At 38.2% G+C, this 22,334-nt stretch overlaps 1 protein-coding gene across 5 annotated transcripts in view; it reads right to left on the reverse strand.

Moving 5' to 3' along the window:
• The window catches only part of NCOR1 (nuclear receptor corepressor 1), a 67,229-nt gene that overhangs the window by 25,805 nt on the left and 19,090 nt on the right, over window positions 1-22,334 (reverse strand). For 3 of the 5 annotated variants that reach the window (XM_051636115.1, XM_051636114.1, XM_051636116.1), the window contains exons 5-20: window positions 21,516-21,698; window positions 19,502-19,615; window positions 18,320-18,376; window positions 17,766-17,818; window positions 16,742-16,808; window positions 15,574-15,746; window positions 14,052-14,142; window positions 13,340-13,518; window positions 12,814-12,868; window positions 11,943-12,044; window positions 6,713-6,843; window positions 5,993-6,210; window positions 4,276-4,338; window positions 3,433-3,572; window positions 2,642-2,768; window positions 1,764-2,325 (exon numbers count right to left, since the gene is read on the reverse strand). In XM_051636115.1, the coding sequence (XP_051492075.1) occupies window positions 1,764-2,325; window positions 2,642-2,768; window positions 3,433-3,572; window positions 4,276-4,338; window positions 5,993-6,210; window positions 6,713-6,843; window positions 11,943-12,044; window positions 12,814-12,868; window positions 13,340-13,518; window positions 14,052-14,142; window positions 15,574-15,746; window positions 16,742-16,808; window positions 17,766-17,818; window positions 18,320-18,376; window positions 19,502-19,615; window positions 21,516-21,698 (2,315 nt within the window). Of the gene's footprint in view, window positions 1-1,763; window positions 2,326-2,641; window positions 2,769-3,432; window positions 3,573-4,275; window positions 4,339-5,992; window positions 6,211-6,712; window positions 6,844-9,179; window positions 9,313-11,942; window positions 12,045-12,813; window positions 12,869-13,339; window positions 13,519-14,051; window positions 14,143-15,573; window positions 15,747-16,741; window positions 16,809-17,765; window positions 17,819-18,319; window positions 18,377-19,501; window positions 19,616-21,515; window positions 21,699-22,334 lie in introns of those variants that run through there. The other 2 variants (XM_051636118.1, XM_051636117.1) reach the window with 2 other exon arrangements.

The following is a 22,334-nucleotide window of genomic DNA, read 5'->3' on the forward strand; positions in this document are numbered from 1 at the left end:
AAAGACCAAGATTAAACATCTTAAAAAATAAATAAATTACAGGCAAAAGTATGCCTCTCAACTTGAAAAAGATAACACATCTAACACATTGCACAAATAACTGAAAAATCAGAATTATGTTGTATTTTTTCCCCACAGCCCATCTGCTAGAACACAGAATAGATGCTGCTGTATTTTTATAATACACAGAAACACCAAAAGAAGTTTTCAGAATCTCCAATACCAGAAATTCATGGATGCAGTTTCTTTAAGTACAGTACTGCAAAAATGTAACCTTCTTTCTAAAGAATGCTCCAAAACAGATAGGAAGCACTAGATATGTTCAGTCCACAGTAAATAAATAAACAGTAGTACACAACAGACTATTTTCAGATGGAGGGCTGGTGTATTTGTGAAGGGGAAAGATGATGTCTAAAGAGGCAAGGTCCAAAGACCACGTGCAGAGGGCAATGACACTGGATACTTTTGACATTGAACATCTCTCCTTGGTCTGCGTGTATATTAAGCCCACTCTATATACTCATTCTGGGTTATCCAGTGTTTACAGCCAAGTTCCCAGGAACTGGGAAGTTTGCATGGAGACATTGGAGACCTCTTTGGAAAAAGAGGTCATCCATTTCTCAGGACACCTGCTCCTTAATTTACAGACACTGACTGGTAAGAGTTAGAAATCCTTCCACTACCCTGTTATTAAGAGCCTTCAAGAGATGCAGTTCTACTGACGGCTGTAACATGGGCCAATGACAGTAACTGGGTATAGGACTCAAGATGTTATACAAGCAAATAAACATGAAATGTTAAAAGGGAACTAAAATATCAATATTTTATGACCCCTTTTTATTATTTTTTTTTAAAGCAAGTTTCACCTCCTACTAAAGCTGTTTTCTCAGTCATACTTAAGAAATTTTGGATGCACCCTACTAGACCGAGTTTTTGAGAGCAAGAATCAATTAAAACAACTCAATTTCAAAATTTTTGGCTCTACATTCAATTAGTTGTTCACTAACAGGAACGGATACTATAAATACTATCCCACACTAATCAATCACACTATAAAATTTTCCAAATATACTTCTGAATGTGTAGATTTCTTCATAAGCGTAAAAACAACAAACTAACAAGACCAAACCAAAGCAAAGAACTTCAAAATTGATCCAGTCACCCAATCATTGTTGAGCTTCTTAGTGGATAGATGGGGGCATTTATAAAGCTCCCCACATAGGTTATTTAATTCTTTAGTTGGTCACCAATTTGTAAATAGCTGCATATCAGCAAATCCTGCAGTAGCAAGATCTTCCCCTCCCCACCAGAAATACCACAGAGCTCCCTGTCATGGCAACTCATGCCAGGAGCATATTTTCCTGCTTTGGCAAATTTTCCTCATTTCAGTAAGTTGCTGTCCTTCCCACATAATTGTTTAACACAATCCCCATTCTCTGAAAAGATGCAAAATGCCCTGATTTCCCTCCTTGTCCAGCTTTCCACTTAATTGTGCTATTTTGCTACCTACCTAGTCAGTCTATCATAATGGAATCTGCCCTACCCTGCCTTAGAGGACCCTTCTTTTGGCTTTTCATCAACATTTTAAATCAACATTTCCCTCTGTTGCACTTCCAGCAAAGACTCTCTAGAAATTCTTTCCCTAGTAGAAACTCGTAACAAAAATGTCCCTACTGATGACAGGTTTTGGACCACTGCTAAGTAAAACCATTTTTTAAACAACTACTTGAAGATGGCAACATTCGTTCAACAATTGAACTCACCCTTGTCTGTCAGGTTCTCCATCAACTTCCTCATCAGCACTACAGGTGGCACTCGAGTCATTATCTGAATGGGATTCTTGTCTTGTTGTATTAACCTGTTGTGACAGACTATAGTCCATTTCCTCTGGTTCTGACTTTTCCTTGGGTTTCTCTGTATCTCTCTCTTTGGTATCACTCTCTATTTTCACTTGAATATTCTCTGGTAGCCTCATTTCAGTCTCTACAGGTTCTACTTTGGTATGCACTGGAAGAGTGATCACAGGCTTAGCTTCAACTGGATGGCTTCTACTGTCAACCTCCATAGGCTCTTCTGCCTCATTATTTATTTCTTCCTTAACCTGTGGCTCAGGGATTTGACTCTGACTTTCAGCTGTTGATACACTTGGGGCTGTTAAGGAGGGAGATGTGCTGGCTGCAGGTTTCATGGCAGGTTCTTGTTCTGCTGCAGCCTCAGTGCTTACTTTTGAAGTAGCACTCTCAGAGGGAGCTTCTTCACTTGGTTTTGCAGGTTCTGCTGGAGTTGGAGATGGAGCACTTTCTGTATCAGAACTATTTTCAGCACCTGGAGAAAAAAAGAAAGATTCAACTTTAAATGAGATCTAATTAGGCTTTGCTGAACTGCTCCATTATATGTCTGCTGTCCCAAAACACAACGAGATAACAGCACAGTCAAGGCATCTTAAAATACTAAGCAATAACATCTTAAGGCTGCTCAATACTAAAAATGCTTCTTCCCCTCCACTCCCCTCAACTGCTAACATCCTGACTCATAGTCTTGGAGCACTACACTATGAAGAGGAACACAGCCTTCTGAGCACATATTTGGCACAAAACATGGGTCTCTGTGCACACACAAGTTTCCTTCCTAGAAAAGTTACCTTCACTGTCTTCTGGATTCTCTTCTTCATTAGATGCCTCAATATCTTCATCCTCCTGAGCTGACACAGTCGAAGCCACACTCTCACACTGGGACACATCTCGCTCCTCACGGGGCCTCCGTGATGACTGACAAAGACACACATTTACTTTGCACTGAAACTCTGCAAGGACTATTTCTTTTTACATGCACTGTCATTTACCAATCTGAGTTTGAAACGAAGACCAAGAATCTCTGTTTAGCACAGACTCATTCACAGGGGCACTCTCTTTCAACTTCAGGCCAGCTTTTGCAGCTCCTGACCAAAGCTTGGGAACAAACCACTGCCTCAAGAGATGTTTGGGGAATAACACAGACACTGATGCTCTTCACTTCAGTGAGAGAAAGCTGGGATAAAACAGTAGTTTAGAGATTCTACTCAGGATTTTACTTTAGACACCCCAAAACTTTCAGTTCTGGTCTGGTCTTCTCTTAGTTCTACAGCAATGACCTGAGCTTCTACAGCTGCTGGTGCACTGATGAGGAACATGGTTTTCAGAACACTAAGGAATTCTTCAGGCTTGAGTGTTGTATCTGATAGAAAATTTTCTGTTGTATTTTAAAGCAAGAAGCTATCAGAATCACAGGTCAGTGAGCACCAGCTGCCTTTGCTAGGAGATTTACATCTCAACACAAAAACAAGGAGAAAAGGAAACAAGTGGTGATTGCAGGAGTTTTAGTAAAGCATGATGAATGACTTGAGAAAGATGCCAAGTTTTCCCCTGCAAAATACTCCATGCCCACTGAACTTACCTTCTGTTTGTGCTGTTGGAGGAGGCTGTCCAGATTGTGTCTCCTTTTATAGTTGAAGTAGAAGTTTTTACACTGAGCTTCACTTTTTGTCCCTACCATTTTGGCAATTGCTGCCCAGTTTCGTCCATGTTCCACCAGGCCTGTTCAAACACAGAACAGCCATTAGTAACCATGAGCCATAATTCAGCTATCCAAACCCAAATCAATGCAACAGCAATGCCTACAGGAAGGTAAGATACAGCAACACTGCTCTCCTTAAGAGAACTCTCACTGTGACAATGCATTTGATAACTGCTTGTGGGGCCAAAAAAAGCTGTGTCAACCTTAGTGTCTGCTTGTGAAGCCTTCAAACTTGACTCCTTGCTGTTGCTAAGATGTAACATCTCTGCTAAAATATTGATTTTATGCATAAAATGTACAGGTAACAGTATTTGCCAAATGAACAAAGTATAGACTACCTTAGCTTTTCTGTGAAAAGCATGTCTTATACAAAAGGAATTTGGTAAGTTACAAAGACACTGCTTTGAAAATTTACATACAACACACACACCTTCCCATCTGCTTCACAAAATTCCACTGGCCAAATACAACATCAAACAGTTCTAAGTAACCCATATGAAAAAAAGTCAACATGAGTCTCAAAAAACTGATTTTGTCTGTTAAAGATGTTGGCTGTTTGGGTTTGTTTTTCAGAAAAAAACCCAAACAAAACAGAAAATTTCTAATTATTCACTTAGTGTCATGTTGCACTCTCTCGTATTCAGTAAATACTTGTAATTCTGTAAATACATATTCAGAAATAATAATTCTTCAGAAGTAAGTCAAAAGCTTTCAAAGGTTTACCTTTCTTAGCAACTTCCATCTCTTCCTCTGTCCAGCGGGATGTCTCCACAGGCTCTGCAGAAGCTGGAAGAGGAAGACACTGATCAGAGCTAAGAGCAGGATTCACTGGTATGGCACAAATTGTGCAACCCACAGCCACCTAATCCATTCACATTAAGGCCTGTTCAGGTCACATGGGAAAGCTGCTCTTGTCAGTGGGAAGTATTCAATCTCCATTAATCCAGGTCAGAGGTATAATAGGAACCACCACAATCTCAGCACAGAAAACTGCTAAAAACTATTCTGCCTACATAATAATTATTATCTGTCAGGGAAGACTTGTAAGTAACTTAGATATATTTATCTTTATATTTAATATTTATATTGTAGTAAACTGTCAATAATTACCATCAACTACTAAAAGCAGCAATCCCACATGCCATAAACTAGTTCCATCTTATTTCACTGACTCCTGTGGAAAATACTGAAATGGTTATTTATTGTTTAGTGAATATCAAGAAATCTACTATTTTTGTATTTATTGAGTCTCCTGCTGGACAAACAGAAAAATAAAAGAAAACAGAAAGCCAGTCTGTGAAAACAACCAGGAAACTAAATGTGATTAAACACAAAATACTTCTCATTCACTTCTCTGGGTTTGATATAATTCTGTTTCAATTTCTGAATGGCATAAGCTGCAACAGCCTCCATTTTCTTTTCAAAACCTCTGCCATTATGCACAGCAAGCAGCATGGACCCTTCAACAACTTCCATTAACAAACAACAAAGGTAGGACACTAAAAAGTATCTGATCCATTGAAAAGCTATTCTGGATTTTCCAGAAAACCCTGCAAAACCATTTAAAATAAAGCAAAGCAACCCTCCCTGTCACTTTAGCCTAGCTGCTGACAAAATCCCACCATATCAACTGAGCAAGGATGTTTTTCACAATCTCTGATGTTTACACTTGAATGAGAATGGATTTACCCACTTTGTTCTTTAGGATATGCAGAATATCTGAGCAACAAGAGTTGTTACAAATTCTAGAATAGCAGCGGCTGTAACTACCCAGTTAAGAGCCAGCAACAACAAACTTTGCCACAGCAGAGCACTGCAAGGGGAAAAAAAAAAAACCTGCCTTGCTATCCTGGATAATTATTTACTAGCCACAAGGTGTTCTGGTGCTGGTATTTCTGCACCACCACAAATTACATCAGCCTTTTCAGCAATGCAGCCAGAGAGTAGTCTTTTTTAATCCTACAAGCCAAGAAAGTAACATTTTAAAGAAGTTTCTTGTCATCTAATGCAGAAACAACAAAAACAACTTGCTAGGATCCATTTCAGATTATGAAACTCCCTAAAGTACTCAAATATCAGGCCTACTTATTTAACAGTAACTTCTGTGAGCTGCAGCCTGAAAGTCAATCTGTATCAACAGCATTTGGATCTCTACAGACCCATCATTAACCCTGCAAAGAGAAAACGTGGTTATCACAGAAAGGCTCAACTGCCTCTTTTATTCCCCACGTGGTTCTAACAGTCATCTGATTACACATAAAGTATTCATGAAGTTACACTCATGAAGTTTAACAGTACCACACAGTCATAAAATTATAAACAGGCCTAAGAATAAAGATGTATATAAAAAGGGTGTACTGCATGCAGAGAGAACAGCCTTCTGTCAGTGAAGAGCCTGATGACCAGCTGGGTCCCCGAGTGTCCTATAAATGCTACTCACAAGGTTCTGGTGGGGGTGGAAGAGGTGGTGGTGGTTCTTCAGTGGCTGCAGCTGCAGCAGCACTTGCTTGTGCAGCTTCATTTGTCATAGATCTGGTGATCCTGCCCTTACGGCGACCTTGGCTATTGGCAGTTTTTCGGCCCCGAGGAGTGGCCTGCTCCCTCTCCTCTGTTTCCTCTGTTGCAGCTTCAGATTTGTCCTTTTCTTTGGTGTTCTCTCTGGGGGGAGTTAAAATACAGTTCAGTCATATTCAGATAGCCATGATGGGGAGATATTCCTGAACATCAATGTAAAAGTACCCCAGAACAAACCACAAACGAAACTGCAGGAACTCAAAAGATGACTTTAGTGAGACAGAATTCACTTTCTGCCCACAACTTAGAGCTCCTAGAGAATAAGGCAGGTGCACAATATAATCAACTTGAAAGAAAATACGCACATTGTGATAGAATATATGAAAAAGACCCAAATCAACACAGTATGAAAAACAACATGTGCAAAAAAACACGCCAACCTGTGGCTTTCTTCACCAGTCTGATTAATTTTGCAAGACAGAGAAATTCCTATGTTCAAAAAATTGTTTAATGCACAAAACCTAACCTAAATAGAACAGTTTTCAGTTCAGATTTCACTGTCAATCTGATGCAAATCCTATTCTGATCTTTGCAAAAAAACCCACAATCTAGAGTGAATTAATGCATTTTCAGTACAAATACTTACTTAGATTCCTCCTTCTCGTCCTTTTCCTCCTCATCTTTCTTTTCCTCCTCTTTTTTCTCTGCTTTGTCTGCTTTTTCCTCTTCTACTTTTTCTTCTACCTTTTCTTCTTGAGAAGGACGAGCAATTTGTTGCTGAAACAGAACAGGATTTACACGTTATAACAACTTGGTCACAAAAAGGTGCAGTGACTTGTACTCAGAGCAGCAGAAACACTGATGCTGCCTTACCTCCCACTTGATAATAGATTAAGATACAGTCACTGCACACTGGTCAATGTAACAGCAAAAACACTAAAAAACACTGCCAAAAATTCTAACTCCCATCTGCTCTCTGAAATCATAATGAATGTGATGCTCCAGCCATCAGCTCTCAAGCTTCCTAAGTCCTCTTTGCCACAGGATGTGCCATTTTTTATATATTAGCTGTATATCCCCTCAGTTTATTTTCTCTTGTACTTCTCCTGGGCAGCTGCCCCAATCAAATATGCTGTTTTGCCTTATAAATTCCATGGAGGTCCAGGCTGCTTCTGCAGCAGGAGCACAGAGGTGACAACGTGCACATCCATGTGTCCCTGTTGAATGCCACACAAAAAACGAACAGCTGCGTTTTGGAAGCGCTCAGAGAGCTCTGACCATCTTGTGTAGTAATGGTGTTGCTCCTCTCCAACTTTATTTTTAACACTGTCCATTTTAAAACAGTGAAACACGATCGCTTACAACTTGGAAGCAGAAGGATAAAAATCATGAGCAACTCTAAGTCACCTTCTCAAAACTGTCTCTGGTAATTAAGAAATACAACTGTTCAAACAACCGGGTCAGGAATTTTAGACTTACATTTCCAGAAAATTATAGCCTAGAAGTTTTGGTTTTTAAAAAAACCCTACAGTCTTCATTGAGATGACAGTTTTACAAACATATGAAGCACTGACAAATGAGAAACTAATTCTTGTTACCCATTATTATCATAAGGAAAACAGCACAAAATACTGTTCTACACACTCCCTGTTAAGGGAGCCTCACTCTTCATCTTTCAAAGCAATCCAGGTGACTACCATGTGCAAGGTGATTTTAGAAAGCACATACATTTGATTTAAACTTTCCAGAAGAAACAATCTGCTCCAAACAAGAATTAGTGAAAAAAAATTATGTTATTTAATGTGAACACATAGAATTACCAGCAGGGCCCCTTATAGTTGCTTCAAAACAAACCAAACCAAAATTTAGAAAAAATCATGCCATTGCTTTTGCTATTCCTTATCCCACACAAAATAATTAACAATAGCCTTGGCATGAATACTACATGGGTAGTATCTCTAACAAGGGGATCACCTGAGTGGCACAGAAAAATCCAAGCCTTCTACTAGGACCTGGTACTAGGGATCACACAAGAATGAGACAAGAAAGCCTGAAGCTGCAGGTGAGTTTATAGCAGGCAGGACTCCAGTTAAAGTTGAGGGGAGAGGGAGGGGAAAGAAAGTTCTCTTCCTACTCCCTGAAAATACCTAAGCCTTCCTACAATGCATTATTAGAGTTTAAATTCTGCCTTAAATATGTTTCCATAAGAAATGACAGAATCTAAGAGAGGGTGAGGAGCTGGATATGGCCACACAGAGGGAACCACTCACAGGGGTTTACACTGAAGGGGCTTGAATGGGTAAAAAAAAACAAAACCTCTGTCAGTCTTCATTCCAGTCACCCCTTCAGAGGAACTGCAAAACCCAGACACTCTCCACTCCAGTTTGGTTTGTGCAGAACAAACTTGTTCCTTATGAGCATTAGACTCTGAGTCAACTTCAAGAACCAACATACATGTAATATTTATATAAAGCAACTTTCCAAATAAATACCCAAAGTACACTTGGCAATTCACAGAAAGACAAGGACAGAGAGCTACAAGATTGCTGTCCCAGGACTCCATTAACTCACATTTACAGTCCCCTGAAAAAAATCCTCAAAAAAGGCTTTTTCACAGAGGAGCCAACCTTCCTGTAAGTGTAGCAGCAGGTGTCACTCTTTCACTAGCAAAACTGAGGCTGGAAATAGTCACAAAAAAGATTTGGTTTTAACACTTCAATTATGTGAATTGGAGCAGAAAACCCAAACACTGAACACTATCATCTTGCTGCAGATTATTAGCATTTAAGATGCCAGCATCACTTGGTTATGCAAAAAACTGCCTTCAAGCAAGATGTCAGAGACATGCTATTGTAAGTTATTTCTGTCTTGTTAAACAGACTGGCCTCAAAAGAAAGGAATTAAAAACTGCATTTTCAGAAGAAAAGAAAAAAATGTAAAAAATAAAATCTGCATTTTACATATAAGCTATTTACAAAACAGTTACTGAAAATCCTCTGCTCTTTTTGCCTGGCTCACTTAACATCCCACTTTGTAAATAACAGGTTCTCTATTTCACAGTGAATTCACTGAACATGCATAATCAATAGGTCAAGTGCAGGTTAAACACAAACCTTAAAACAGTTGAAGCCTCGGTCAGCGACGTACCTGCACATTCATCTGTTGATTAAAACTTTTACTATCCAGGCAAGGGGACGGGCTTTAACTTGGGGTACGATTCAAAAGGACAAAGCCCACACCAGCACCGACATCACACGACTCTTTAGCAGAGGCTGCCTGACCCAGCAACGTGTTTATTCCAGGAAATTGTGTCATTCTGCCACTTAAGCTGCCTACAGCAGAGTTGCCCGTCTCACATCCAACCTTTTAATCTCTGTGGGGTCACCCCAGGATACCCCACCGAGCCTGGTGTGCTGCCCGTCACAGCCAGCAGATTTCTGTCTAGTCAGATCACTGGACTGGGCCACCTGCTGTGAAGGCACAGCCTGACACAGGCAGTGTTTGTGCTGACCAGGCAGCCAGGCCACACAAACACACCCCTCTGCTACCCAACTTCAATGAAAAACTTCACTCGGAGAGAGCCACCCTTCCAGGAGTTCCCCAAGGAATCCCCTCAAATCCAGGCAAAAGCACCCTCTTTCTTCCAATACTATGCTAAGGACTTGCTCTTCATTTGAAGTCACATTTGTTTTCAGATGCTCTTATTCAGTTGCCCCCGTGAGCATTCTGGAACAGCTTAGGGAGCAATTTCTAAAAAGTCCTTACTAGACCTATTTGAGGACAAAAATGTATCAGAATTCAGTAAGCCCAACATCTCTTCACTTGACATGCCCCAATCTAACATCCTCTGAAGCAAAAGCCTCCACACTGAACCTGAAGTCAAGTTGGACCCACTACATTCCCTGAAGGATTTCAACATCATTACCATGATTAATAGCTTCTCCACTGTAATATTCCACTTGCTTGCTTTCTGATTTATAAAAATATATGAACTATTAAGAGTTTAAGCTCAAGCACCTGTTATTGGCATAAGCCCATCTCAGAGCACTTCATAAATCTTACACGACTGGTGTTTGCCATTCAACAAGGAAGTCTCAGGTTGCTACTGAGAGATGTGAAAAATACCAGCTTCAAACAAAGCTGGAGTGTGGGAGGGAGAGGGGGACGAATTCTGCAATCATAAGATAAAAGTCCTGGCAAGCAAGGCAGTTCAACCTTCTCAAGTTATTTTTTACTAGCTGTAATATATGCTGTTAATTTATCATTGATAAAATTAAAGAAATACACAAATGATTTTTTGGGACCATGCAATTCCTTCCTGCTGACCTACAGAGGTCAGCTATAACACTTCTGAATTTAAACTTGCAAAAATGGTAACATTTCCCATTCAGAATGTGGAGAGTATTTCCTGGAGTTTGCAAGTTTACCTCAACATTCTTCAGACCTACAAGCTCTGACACTTCCCTGCATCCTTAACACAGCACACACTGAGCCTGTCAAGCAGTTGCCCACATTTTAGTCGTCTGCTGTAGCACTTAACGTGCATCAACAATGCGCAATTAAGACCTACAGCTCTGCTAAAATTCTAGAAGCAAGTAATTTGAATTGAATGAACAGCAGCTTCAGTGTTCCAACTCATGTATTTAGTTGTTCACACATAAATCAGTATTCAGAGGAGCAGTTACAAAGTCAAGCAGAGCACCCTGGGTGTCCTTTTGTAGTGAGCCAAGCTGACAAATCTATGCCCTGGTGTACAGGGCTGTAATTTAAGAAAAGGAAAGCAAACATTTATGGATTGAGAAATGAGAAATCCATCCAAATTTTGAATTCTACCACTATTCTAAAGTTTAACAACACTGAAAGACATTTAAATATACATATGTAAATATTAATATCTGACTATTTCTTCTGATATTCTTCTGAATATCTCAATACTTACAGCTACATTGCATTAAGGCTTGAGCCAGTTCTGTTTCCTCACCTCTTAGCACAGCTTAGGACAGCACAGGACAAAGATCCTGCTCAACATCTGTGTACTTGCTATGATCACACCCATCTCATTTTACCACGGAACACGAAATTGAGCCACTTAAAACAGCAATCTTATCTGCCTTTAGTGTCCACAGCAACTGCCTACATTTTGAACAACCTTCTTTCTATCTGTCATCTATCCATACTTTAATGAGCATCTTCCACCATCACTAGTCATACAACAATACCCTTTTCCTATTAAAAAGCATTATTAGACTTGGAAAGTCTAACAGAAGTTCTACCAAAATACAGGTTATTTCCAGTATTTTCTCCCATCACAGCAGTTCACAATTAGTCAGAACAGAAGCTCTAACTAAATCCTGTGCATAATGAAAATGACCTCATGCCAACCAAACCATAATTTGTGACGTACAGACAAGTAAGTCTTCTGTGCTATCATCTCTTCTCTTAGAACACCAGACCATAATTTAAAAGGTTTAAGTTCAACTGCACCACAGAAGCACAATATAGTCATACACATTTTTCAGTGCAAGTCACATGCTAAGCCTAAATTCTCTTGGCTCCAAGACAGAATTTAATGATAGATTCACCTTCAATGTCTATGGCAAGGTCCTCAAATAAAATGAATTGTCATATTTTAAAAAGATACAGAAGTGCACAAGAAGAAGATATTCCACAGAATTAAAAACAATGGAACCAAGACGACCCTTGAGGTCAGGATTGCTTAAGTATAAAAAGGGCAACAATTCAGTAAAGGAAAAATAATTCTTTTTCCTTTTTCCCCCCCTCCTCACGCATATATACATGCTATAATGGATAGTAAGACATCTGCACATAGGAAACAATAAATAAGAATAACCAAATCACTAATAAATTGAAGATACCTGGTTTCTTCCTCTGCGTTTACTATAATTCCTTCGCACAAGGGCTTTATAATTTTCATTTTTCTTAGTCAAATAATAATATAATACACAGTCAGGAACATTCTAAAGTGAAAAAGCAAAAATAAATAAATGAATTGGGGTTTATCCCTATAAAAGTACATTTCTAGTATTTAATTTCTCTCCATACTTAACTATTCAGCCCCTAGACGAAAATAAAACTTTATTGGATGTGTTTGCTCAGCAGGGAAGTGAATTCACACACAAACATCACAATATAACTATGCATAAAATTATACTGTTAAATGCAATTCCCATGTATTTATAATACACCTCAGCTACTTCAGTCTTCAATATTTAATAATATGTACTAGACAATTTGCAAGTTTGAAAGCTTCTATTTATTGTAATAGCTGTATGTGTTCCAGATTCTGTTCTTAGTTCTCCATTACTCCTGACATCAGTTCTGCAGGACCAGTTCTACAGACTAAGTTGAGTTCTAAAGACTAAATCAGGCAGCAGAAGGATCCCCCTGAAGGTTCCTCAGTTAGCATGGTGGCTCAGCAGAGCCAATTACGCCCTTATCTAAGCATTGAGACAGTTAGAGAAGCTTCAAAAAGAAAATATGACCAAAACTAAATGAAGTGCCATTTTATTTTCTTGTTGTTAACAGTGTCATTTCAGTAACTTTTTTTAGATGCTTGCAGGCACTGATTATGTTACTAATCAAGTATTATAGAATCCTACCAAAGCAGTAACTTCTTTTGGACTTTTTTTTTCCCCAGGAAGGGAAAATGATGCTGGAATAAATGACTTACATTTGGAAAGTTAGGGATCCCACCCTAGGCTCTACTTATATTAAAAAAGGTCTTACCTTCCGTTCCAGGTAGGAAGCAATTAGACCAAAGTTCTTGGGATGTTGGACAAACCTTTTATAAATCAGAAATTATTTAAGTTTAACAATGTAATTCATGATCAAATAAGCAAAGCAATCTTCAAAAAAATCTGTTCCATCAGCAAGCTTTTGATTTATACAACTGAAATTAGTCTAAGAAGCCCAGTTTGCAAATTGTGGAAATTTTGAACTAAGTGCTTAAAATGAGGTATTAGCTGATACAATGGGATCATACACCAACTCTTCTCATTTTCATCGTATCATGGAACTAAAGCATTTCTGAGAAAATTTCCTACTTAAGGAATAAATGCACGTGAGCCTCCTCAGCTGAAAACCAGGAGAAGCCTAAAACTTTAGCAATATTTCCTTCATCCAACCAACAACATAACAAACATTACAGTACAAAAGCTCCAGCATTCCTGATTTAACTGATGTTTACTCTGGGGTTAGGTATTTAACTGCCATTTGCAATGTAATAAAAACAAAAGATAAGAAAGCTCATTACTTTTCCTTAAAAATCTCTTTCTCATGGTCGGTCCAGACATTCATGAACTGTCTGTCTTTATAAACTTTCATGGGATCCTCCATCAGACCATTCATATTAATAAACTTCACTCGTCTTTGTTCTGCATCAAACATCATGGGAGGAATGACCGAGAGCTGACGCATTTGTTTCTCATTATTCTACAGGCAAAGAATAGAAGAAAAAGTAAAGGATAAAAAATTGCTACTAATGCTCACACTTCTTGTATCACACAACTAAAGCTCCACCACAGTGTACATTCATCGTTTGACACCTCTTTTTTTTTTGTCCACTTCTCAACTCTTCTGGAAGTTGTCACTATCATTGACACCACCAGCTAAAGGGAAGTGTGTGGCAGAGGATGAATAACTAAAATGGTGCAGGCTTGTAGAAAGGAAGAGTTTTCACATGTTTGTTAAGAGCTGTAAAAAACTAGGTTGTAGTAAGGCTGCAGTGAACACAGACACATGAGAAAAATCTAGGAGACAAAATTAGGAAGCAGAACCCTTAAAATAAAAATACCTGTAAGACCTGTTTCAAGGCAAACTTCACCCAGATTCCACCCCTAAACCAGCCCAAAAAAAGTTTCTGGTATCAAAACCACAACCCCTCTGAAAGAGACCTTTCACTGCTAGTAAAAGGATTTGGAGTCATTTGCTGTGCTTCTATAGCAAACTACAGACAAGAGCCTCACCTCCTGCTCAGAAAGTCCATCAATGATTTCAGAAATCTCATGTTCACTTCTAGCAATAGTTGCTGAAAGTCCAGCCCCTCTTTGACCAACTCTAGAATGAGGGGAAAACAGAAGTAGTAAGGACAAAGTGGAAAACAGCTGCATTTTCAGATTTTGTACACAATGACAAGATGTTTTGTCTAATGATCCATGAATGTTCATTTGCTCAAAGATTTTGCTGAACAAATCAATTTGCACAAAATTTGACCAAAACCCCTTAGTATTTACACAGCAAGAGCATCACAAGCCCAGCTATAGACAAAGATCCATTGCATTAAAGAACATAACTAGTAGTTTGCTGTTACAAAGATGTGATATATTCTTAAAGTAAAAGCTTTTTATAGAGAGGAGTTCTGCTTCCATCCTAACCATTTACTTTCTTTTTCTCTTGATTCCACAAAGCCAGATCTTGCAGACTTCACGATATATTGCAAACTCTCTGCTTTTCCTATCTTTTATGAAGAAAGGGGGTTTAAACAGATGTCTAGAAGAGATAATAAGATGAAATCTTTATGGGGCTTGAACTCTCAAAGGTGTATTAAAATAATCTTAGACATCAGATAAACAGATTTGAACACAACTGAAGCAAACTTGACCTAATTCTAAGATAAAGCACTGCCTACACTACTGTAGATAAAGCAAACTCTCAAATGAATTGCACTTCATTCCTTTTAAGACTCTTTGTACAGTTTCCATTTAACAAATGTCTGAGAGATTAAAATTAAATAATAGGGACCTAATTGTTGTAGCTTGCACACTTCAAAAAGCAAAAATGTCTGGATGAAAATTACATGACAAGTACAACAAAAGATCACTCAAATTGTTAAATAAAGAAGTCCAATTATTTTGAGTGTGTAGGCTAATGAATATAGGGATCATGAAACAAAGGAGTAACACAGACATACAGTAAGAGAAAAATACTAAAGTTTAAACTAGGGTGTAGGCCCAAAATGAACAGGCTGGTGTGCAGCTGATGCTCCCATTATCTGAAGACCAACTCCACAAACCTCTTTGTGCACCTGAACAGCTTAACTCACACAGCCTCACCAAGCACCACAACCTAACCAGGCTTTGTTAATTAGCTCTTTTTCTGTATTTCTTTCGGAAAATACGGGTTTTGATGGCAGATCTAAAAAGCAGGATAGGAAAGGAACAATTTGGGGACCACTAAAGCAGCCCAAAAGGACAGCAAACTGATGAGGTGACAGGGCTGACAGGGAGGAGCAGGAAGGGGCAAGACCTAAGGAGATCTACAAGGAGAGTCATGAAGGTCCTTGGGATGTGAACTGAAACTTGAGCTCAATGCTGTGAAACACAGAGAACAAGAGAAAGAACATTCTACTTTATGCTATACAATAATATCCTTTTTAAAGTGATGAACATAACACTTAACCATTAAGCTGAACCCATTTTATTATGAATAATCACAAAACTTACATCCTAAGAGATATTTTAGAGGAATATTTCAACTCCATGGAAATACCTTTGGAATCGTTCTTGCTGTTCTCTTTGCTTCCGGATTTCTGGAAATTGTTTTTCATAGTATTCCCTGGTTTTGCTCTCCTTGGCTTTCCTGCGTGGATTATTTTCTATCCTGTCAACTTTCTTCTCCCATGCCTCCATCAGCTGATCATAACGTTGACAGATTTTCTGTTCCTGTTAAATTACAAAGGTAAACCTTGAACTAAACACAAACACACAAAGTGATCAGTGCACAGAACAGGAATGGGCTCCATATTTTTCCTGCTCTAGTGGTTCTTCTATTCTGAAGATGAAACATCATTTTCAGCAGACAAGGTGAGGAAGTGGATATAAAAAAACCAGACATTTTTTAATATTACAGACTATTTCTTTGCTTTTACACATCACAGTGGTGCTTGGAAACTGTTAGTACTGCCTTCCAGAAATCTCACATCTTCTGGTACCAGGCTTTTCATTATGTAAATTGGTTTAATTTTTAAATTTTGTTTTATTTAACAATTTTAGTTAGCAGAATGGGGCTTGAATTCCTTAAACTCAGAAATATAGAGGGAGCTGTTCCCACTTAAAAGAAACCTCAGGCCATAAGAAGAAAAATATTTCATTACATTTTCATGAAGGAATCTTCCAATTTGATGCATAATCTGCTATTCTTAATAATAAAAAAATGGTCTTTCAGACATCACCCAAAGCAGCCTTTGGACCTTGCATGCCACTGGCTACAAAAGCATGCAAGAGAGAGCATTAAGTCACTTAACACTGGTATTCAACATACACACTTGATTAAAAAAGCTAGCTTTAAAAAAAAAAAAAACAAAAAAAACCCCAGAAATCTGCCCCATTTTCTTTCAGCTACTACAGCTACTGTATGAGAGAAGAAGTTCAGAGAGAGGCCAGGCACGACAAAGATTTTCACAGTCTCTTCCACTCAAAATACTCTAAGAAAAGGAAAGAAAAAAAGCTTTTTCCTTGCTGTTCTCTAAACGTTTTTCACTCAAATAATCAACAACCCACAGCTGGAAACCTGAAATTTATTTTCCAAGGAATCAACAGAATTTTAGCTTAAGATCTTAATTTTGTAAATCAATGGGTTTTACATCACATGTTTGATAATGCAAGTCAAAGATCCAGACAGAAAACCAACCCTGTGCCCAAAAGAATGGTCACATTACCCGTTGTTTCCTTGCATGATTCCTTCTTTTAAAGAACAGTATGAGCTTCTTCCTCATCACCTGGTTTCTAGAAAACAAAATTGGGGGGGAAAAAAAAAAGTGAACTATATCAGAATCAAGCACTTCAAAAACTACTCAACAAAGACCATATGGATTCTAAATGCCAGATCATTATTATGAAATATATTTTCAGGGGTAGAAAGCAGAGGGAAAATTCCTGATTAAATGATCATCTAATTAATTCTGTAGAGAAATGAGTTCATCATCATCTTTGCAGAACCAAGACATCCCAAGTAATCAGATGCAACTTAGTGGAAATTTGAATCTGAGGACAAATAAGCTTAATTAAGCACAATTAAAAATTAATCTACTAAAACCGTATTTCCATTTATAAACAATATTTGCTTTAGTGAATTAAAAACCCTAGCTCATACAAATTTGAGAAACAAGAAAAAAATAATTCATTTTCCTCAAAATGCACATTTTTGCCAGAAGTAAAACAACCAGAATTTGGTTTGCCCTAAGTAGCAATGAAGTGTAGCATGCAACAACTCTGCTTGCAATTCATCACAGCAAATGAGTACATGGTTCAGTCCATAAATAAATAGATAATAAAAAATCAGGACTGCAGGACTGCTCCTACCATTTATTGACAGAAATAACTTTTAAACACTTCTTTGAACAATACATTCAGGAAAAGCTGACGAGGCCTATTTAGGTTGAATCTGGCATTTTAGGCTTTGAAAAATACCAGCAGTAGCGACTTGGAATAAAAGCTTTGTGATTTATTTTAATCTTTAAGTTATGATGCACAGTTACTGTTTCCCTTTGCCCTCAGTACCTGTAACTCTCCTGGCAGCACTGCCCTACAACACGGAAATCAGCAAATTACACAGACTGGGAGCTTTTAAATACTTTTGAAGTACACACATCCTATCTGGAAATCACAGCAGCCACAAATGTGAGTGGATGTTTGAGTCTGGGCCTCTTAAAGGGCACAATGACATGATATTAAAGCACTTACGTTTTGATGTTCTCATGGTAGACCTTCGTGTCTGACGGCTGGTTGTAAAGGGGCTACAATTTGGGATTAGAAAGGTAGGTTTAGTACTTTTCCTCACACGTAATTCTAAAAGTATATGCAAAATATTTCACAATATTTTAATATTCTGCCAATTTTGCACACTAACTGAGATGCAGAAATCTGAAGGGACTAGAAGGTGCTCAACACAAAGCACAGATTTTGTTACTTAATCACTGTAGTTACTTATCTATATAAGATCCACATATAAGATACATATCTATGTGACATATACTTATTTATATAACATTATTTCAATTTTTTTTTTGCTATTTCAAATTGTTCTTTTGAATCAATGCTAACCTAGTTTAAAAAATTACACTTACATAGCCAATCAGTTTGCTCAATCCCCAATTCACCAGTGTATTTAAACACTTCTTTTATATATAAACACAGAACTCCATCTATTTATCACAACAGAATTACAGACAGGAGGACAACATTGGCAACACAGAAAATAGAAGACAAAAATATCCACACCAAAACAGACAACTTACCAGTTCAACTTTTGGACCAAGACCTTCAAAAATTTTGTGAGCTTCTTCTGCCTTTTTCTGAAAATTAGATGTTTTGGATATACTTTAAGTAAATCAGAAGTCAATATCAAAAGTGTATCTGAGCTCTCACTTCTACTGGCTGCCAAAGCCCTGTGTGATCACACTATATCCTTCTTAACCTGCTTCCACAATGTTGCCTCAGCAAACCAAGAAACCTGCACCTGAATCTGATCCCCATGTTTGGAAGATGATAGAGCATAAAAGCAGAAACTGATCTCTGCAGCTCAAAGAGAACATGCATTCAATAAATAATACAGCAAATGTAATTATTAAGAGAAAGAAAGGTGTCCAGTAAAACAAAGGATATGTAGCTTTGAAAAAAATGGAATTAAAGAGACTAAACTTCTCAAATCACAAAGTCTGGGAGTATGAATAAATGTGATTGAGAACCTTTGACACTGAAGGATGTCTAAGGTACTCGTGCCCTCACACCAGGCAAAGACCTCAGAATAACTCTGACCCTAAAGGAGGAAGGATTGAATAAGACATTTGGTTTTCAGGAATTTCAAGCCTGTACAAGTTTCCAAAGGCCTCTGTCAGCAGACAAGGTTATCTGAAATGACCCAACACACTAGTTCAAATTCACCTATATATACTTCCTCATATCTGTTCATTTACCCAAATCTGAAGTGCCAAAAGTCAAGACTTTAAAAAGAAGGCATAGAATCTTACAACATGTGCAGTTTTTCCCCCTCAGCTAATATAAGTGTTGGGTCTTCAGACAACCTTGTCAGTATTTATGCAGGGAAAAGAGAATTCAAGATAAATTTTTGGAGCATTTTTTTATATTCATCTCTATATATGCACACACAAAAATATCTATCTATAAATATATGTGTGTGTGTGTGTAGGCAGATACAGACACATATATCTCAACACAGAGGTCCAATGAAACCAACAGAAGTGTTTCCCTAGACTGGAGGAGGATTCTACTTGAAAAATAAAAATATCATGCAAGTGTCTTTCATTTAAAGAAGTAAATTAACATGAAAGGAGGAGCAGGCAAACCAGTGAAACAGGACAAGCAAAAACTGCCCCACCGAAGTGAATTAAGACACAGTGAATTTGAGCAAAGTGGGTCAGACCTGCAGGTACACTCAGTCAACTGAGAAGGACACTCACCCGATTCTCATCGTAAATTATCTGGACAATACTGCGGTGCTTCTGTTCCACTGGAGGAGGGGAGACAGGCCTCTCTGGCTCTGGAGGCTTAGCAGCTTCTTCTTCAAGTTGTTGCTAAGAGACAAAAGAAAGAAAATCAGCCATCCACACCACATTACCCTTACCAGTAATTAAGTCAGAGATAACATATGCATCTGATCAACAGTTAGCACTGCCTGGTATTTCTCTTCGTAACTGACAAGGAATGAATGAAAGAGTTGTAGTGCCAACAGGGACAATAGCAAGACTATTTTTGTACTAAGGGTAAACTAAATTTAAAAGACTCACCTGCATGAAACCAGACTTGTCTCAGCTTGACATTTAAAGCCACTGTCGCATTGTAATTTATCACTAACTTTAAAGAAAGATATTAACTTTGGAGAATGGTTACACCAAACCTGTCTTCTGACAGAGGAAGTATCCACAGAGATGTCTTTCTCCACTGTAGATATTCAAGTATTGTTATTACTACTGTTTAATATTTTTAAAAAGGTACAAAAGTCCTCCTTCTAACACTCCACATAGAACATCTTCCTAAACGTCCTTCCCACCAGAAACAAACCACTCCACATCTATTGAAGTTCCAAGATTGTTCCAATACCAAACCAGCAAAGAAACTTATCATATTTTCCTGGCTACAACACTGCTGTGATTTACTTTCACATCAAATAAATCTGATTCAGTGACATCTTCATTTTTTTTAACTGTAAATATCTTTCATCCATGCCTGCCACAAACACACAACAAAGAAATTCTGACACTAGGGATCCATCTGTCTTACAACACTGGCTAAAATGTACTATATTGCTGCATTCTTAAGAGTTCAAGACCCAGTATTTTTGTGCAATGTCAAAATAAACAGGCTCAACTATTACAGGAAACAGGAACTTTATGATTTTTTTTCAAGTCAAATAACACTATAAAGGTGCACAAATGAACCTTCATACCACAGTACTTGCTGATTCTGTGGAAAAGTGAACAAACAACAAGATAAGCATCATTAACTCACAGCCAGGTACTTTGTGACATCCTTTTTTGGTTTTCTGCTGAAGGTCACTTTATAGGTCATTAAAATTCAGATGTAATTAAATGCTTCCAAACCATAAAATCATACTGCTCCAGAAAGCTGTCAGTCTGTTACCCTGGACCTACAAATTAACAAACCCTGCAGCACATCCCTCATTTCCTACAGAGTTCTCACTAAAAAAACAAACAAACAACAAACCTTAAAGCTGGCACTACTTCTATCTGGATCTTTGAAAGTTACAAAAGGAAAAGGAGACAAGGACTTTGCTTTTGCCAATGAATAAGAGATGTCTAGATTGAAGGGTGGGTTTAGTTGGTCACGACAGCTATGGGGAAGAAAACAACTACCGCCAGCAAACACTTCCTCTGCTTCCAATGGCTGAAGTGCCATTCCCTGATGCAAAGCACAGCCAGGACTGTACTGAAAAAGAGTAGTACTTCCTCCTTTATCTCACTGCTCTGTTTACTAACACCCATCCTACTACGCTTTTCCCCAAGGCTGACCTTAGCTCCAGATGTTAGGATCTCTTGCCCTTGTGAAAGCAGATGATCCAGGGACTTTTGTACAAGCTCCGGTTTTGGAAACGCATGCAAGGGATTCTCCCCTTGCACAGACTGTGAAAGAAGAAAGATGAGAGCCTCCCCTCACCCAGCAGTCATTTTTAAAGCTGAAATTACAGTCACAGTGCCCTTGTTTCACTAGTCATCTAACAAAAGTTTAAAATATAAAGCCATCTACTGTTGGTTTTCCTATGTAGCTTTCTCCTACTTTCAAAACCATTTAAAACTACATGATACCCCATCTATTTGAACATTCTACTGTATATAACCTCTCAACTTGCTCATTTGGTTCACAAAAACCAAAAAACTCACCACCACCAACAACAAATGAAGCCTTTCCACACCTTTTTCACTGGCAGATAACAATAGTAATGCCTGCTATGCTTACTTGCTTTTTCTTCAGTTTAAGGATTTGCTGTTCAACTTTGGCAATTTCGCGATCTACACGGTCCATGCTCTGTATCAGTTCTTCCTTTGACAGCTTTGAAGGTGAAGCATTTTGGTCCTCCCCACAAGGCTGACCAGAAATTGGCGAAGATGGTCCCTCATGCTTTCCTCCAAAAGCTGTGTCCTTTCATGGGGAAAGGAGATGGGGGTGAGATTGAGAGAAACCAGTCATATTGATAACATGCGAACGAGTGGCATGCATGAATTAAACATAATTTCCAGTTAACTGTATCTCTGTTGAGGAGCTAAGTGTTAAAGTTTAATATATCAATTTATTAATGCTCTAAATATTTTAGAATTCACTGACAGCCCATTTATGTTACCATCATTTCAAAGCCCACCTTTTAAAAATGACAGCACACTTCAATATTTAGCCAGAAATCAAAACAAGATCAAACCATCTGTCTTTTAAAAATATATCTTCATAAATGTAAACACCACTTTTTATGTATAAAGGAAAGGTTACTTGAGAGCCAACCTTCAATACTCTGCACATATATTGATGAGGATATTCTTGCAGATAACCAAGACCAGCCTGACTCCATACTCAAACCAACCTGACTGAAAGGTGATGTGTCTGAATGCCACTACTTTGCTAGATGTTTCTAGGCTGTACTTCTGCACTGAGTCAGTAGATTTTTATATGTTGTGCTTGGATAAAAATTCAGCTTCATGCAAGCATCTTAACACTGCATGCCTCAGCTGGGTTCCTCCAACCCCCTTTTATCTTATCTTTGCTATGCAACACAGCAAGTTACCA

This window comes from Apus apus, chromosome 18 (genome assembly GCF_020740795.1).
Source record: "Apus apus isolate bApuApu2 chromosome 18, bApuApu2.pri.cur, whole genome shotgun sequence".
In the NCBI taxonomy this organism is placed as follows: Eukaryota; Metazoa; Chordata; class Aves; order Apodiformes; family Apodidae; genus Apus; species Apus apus.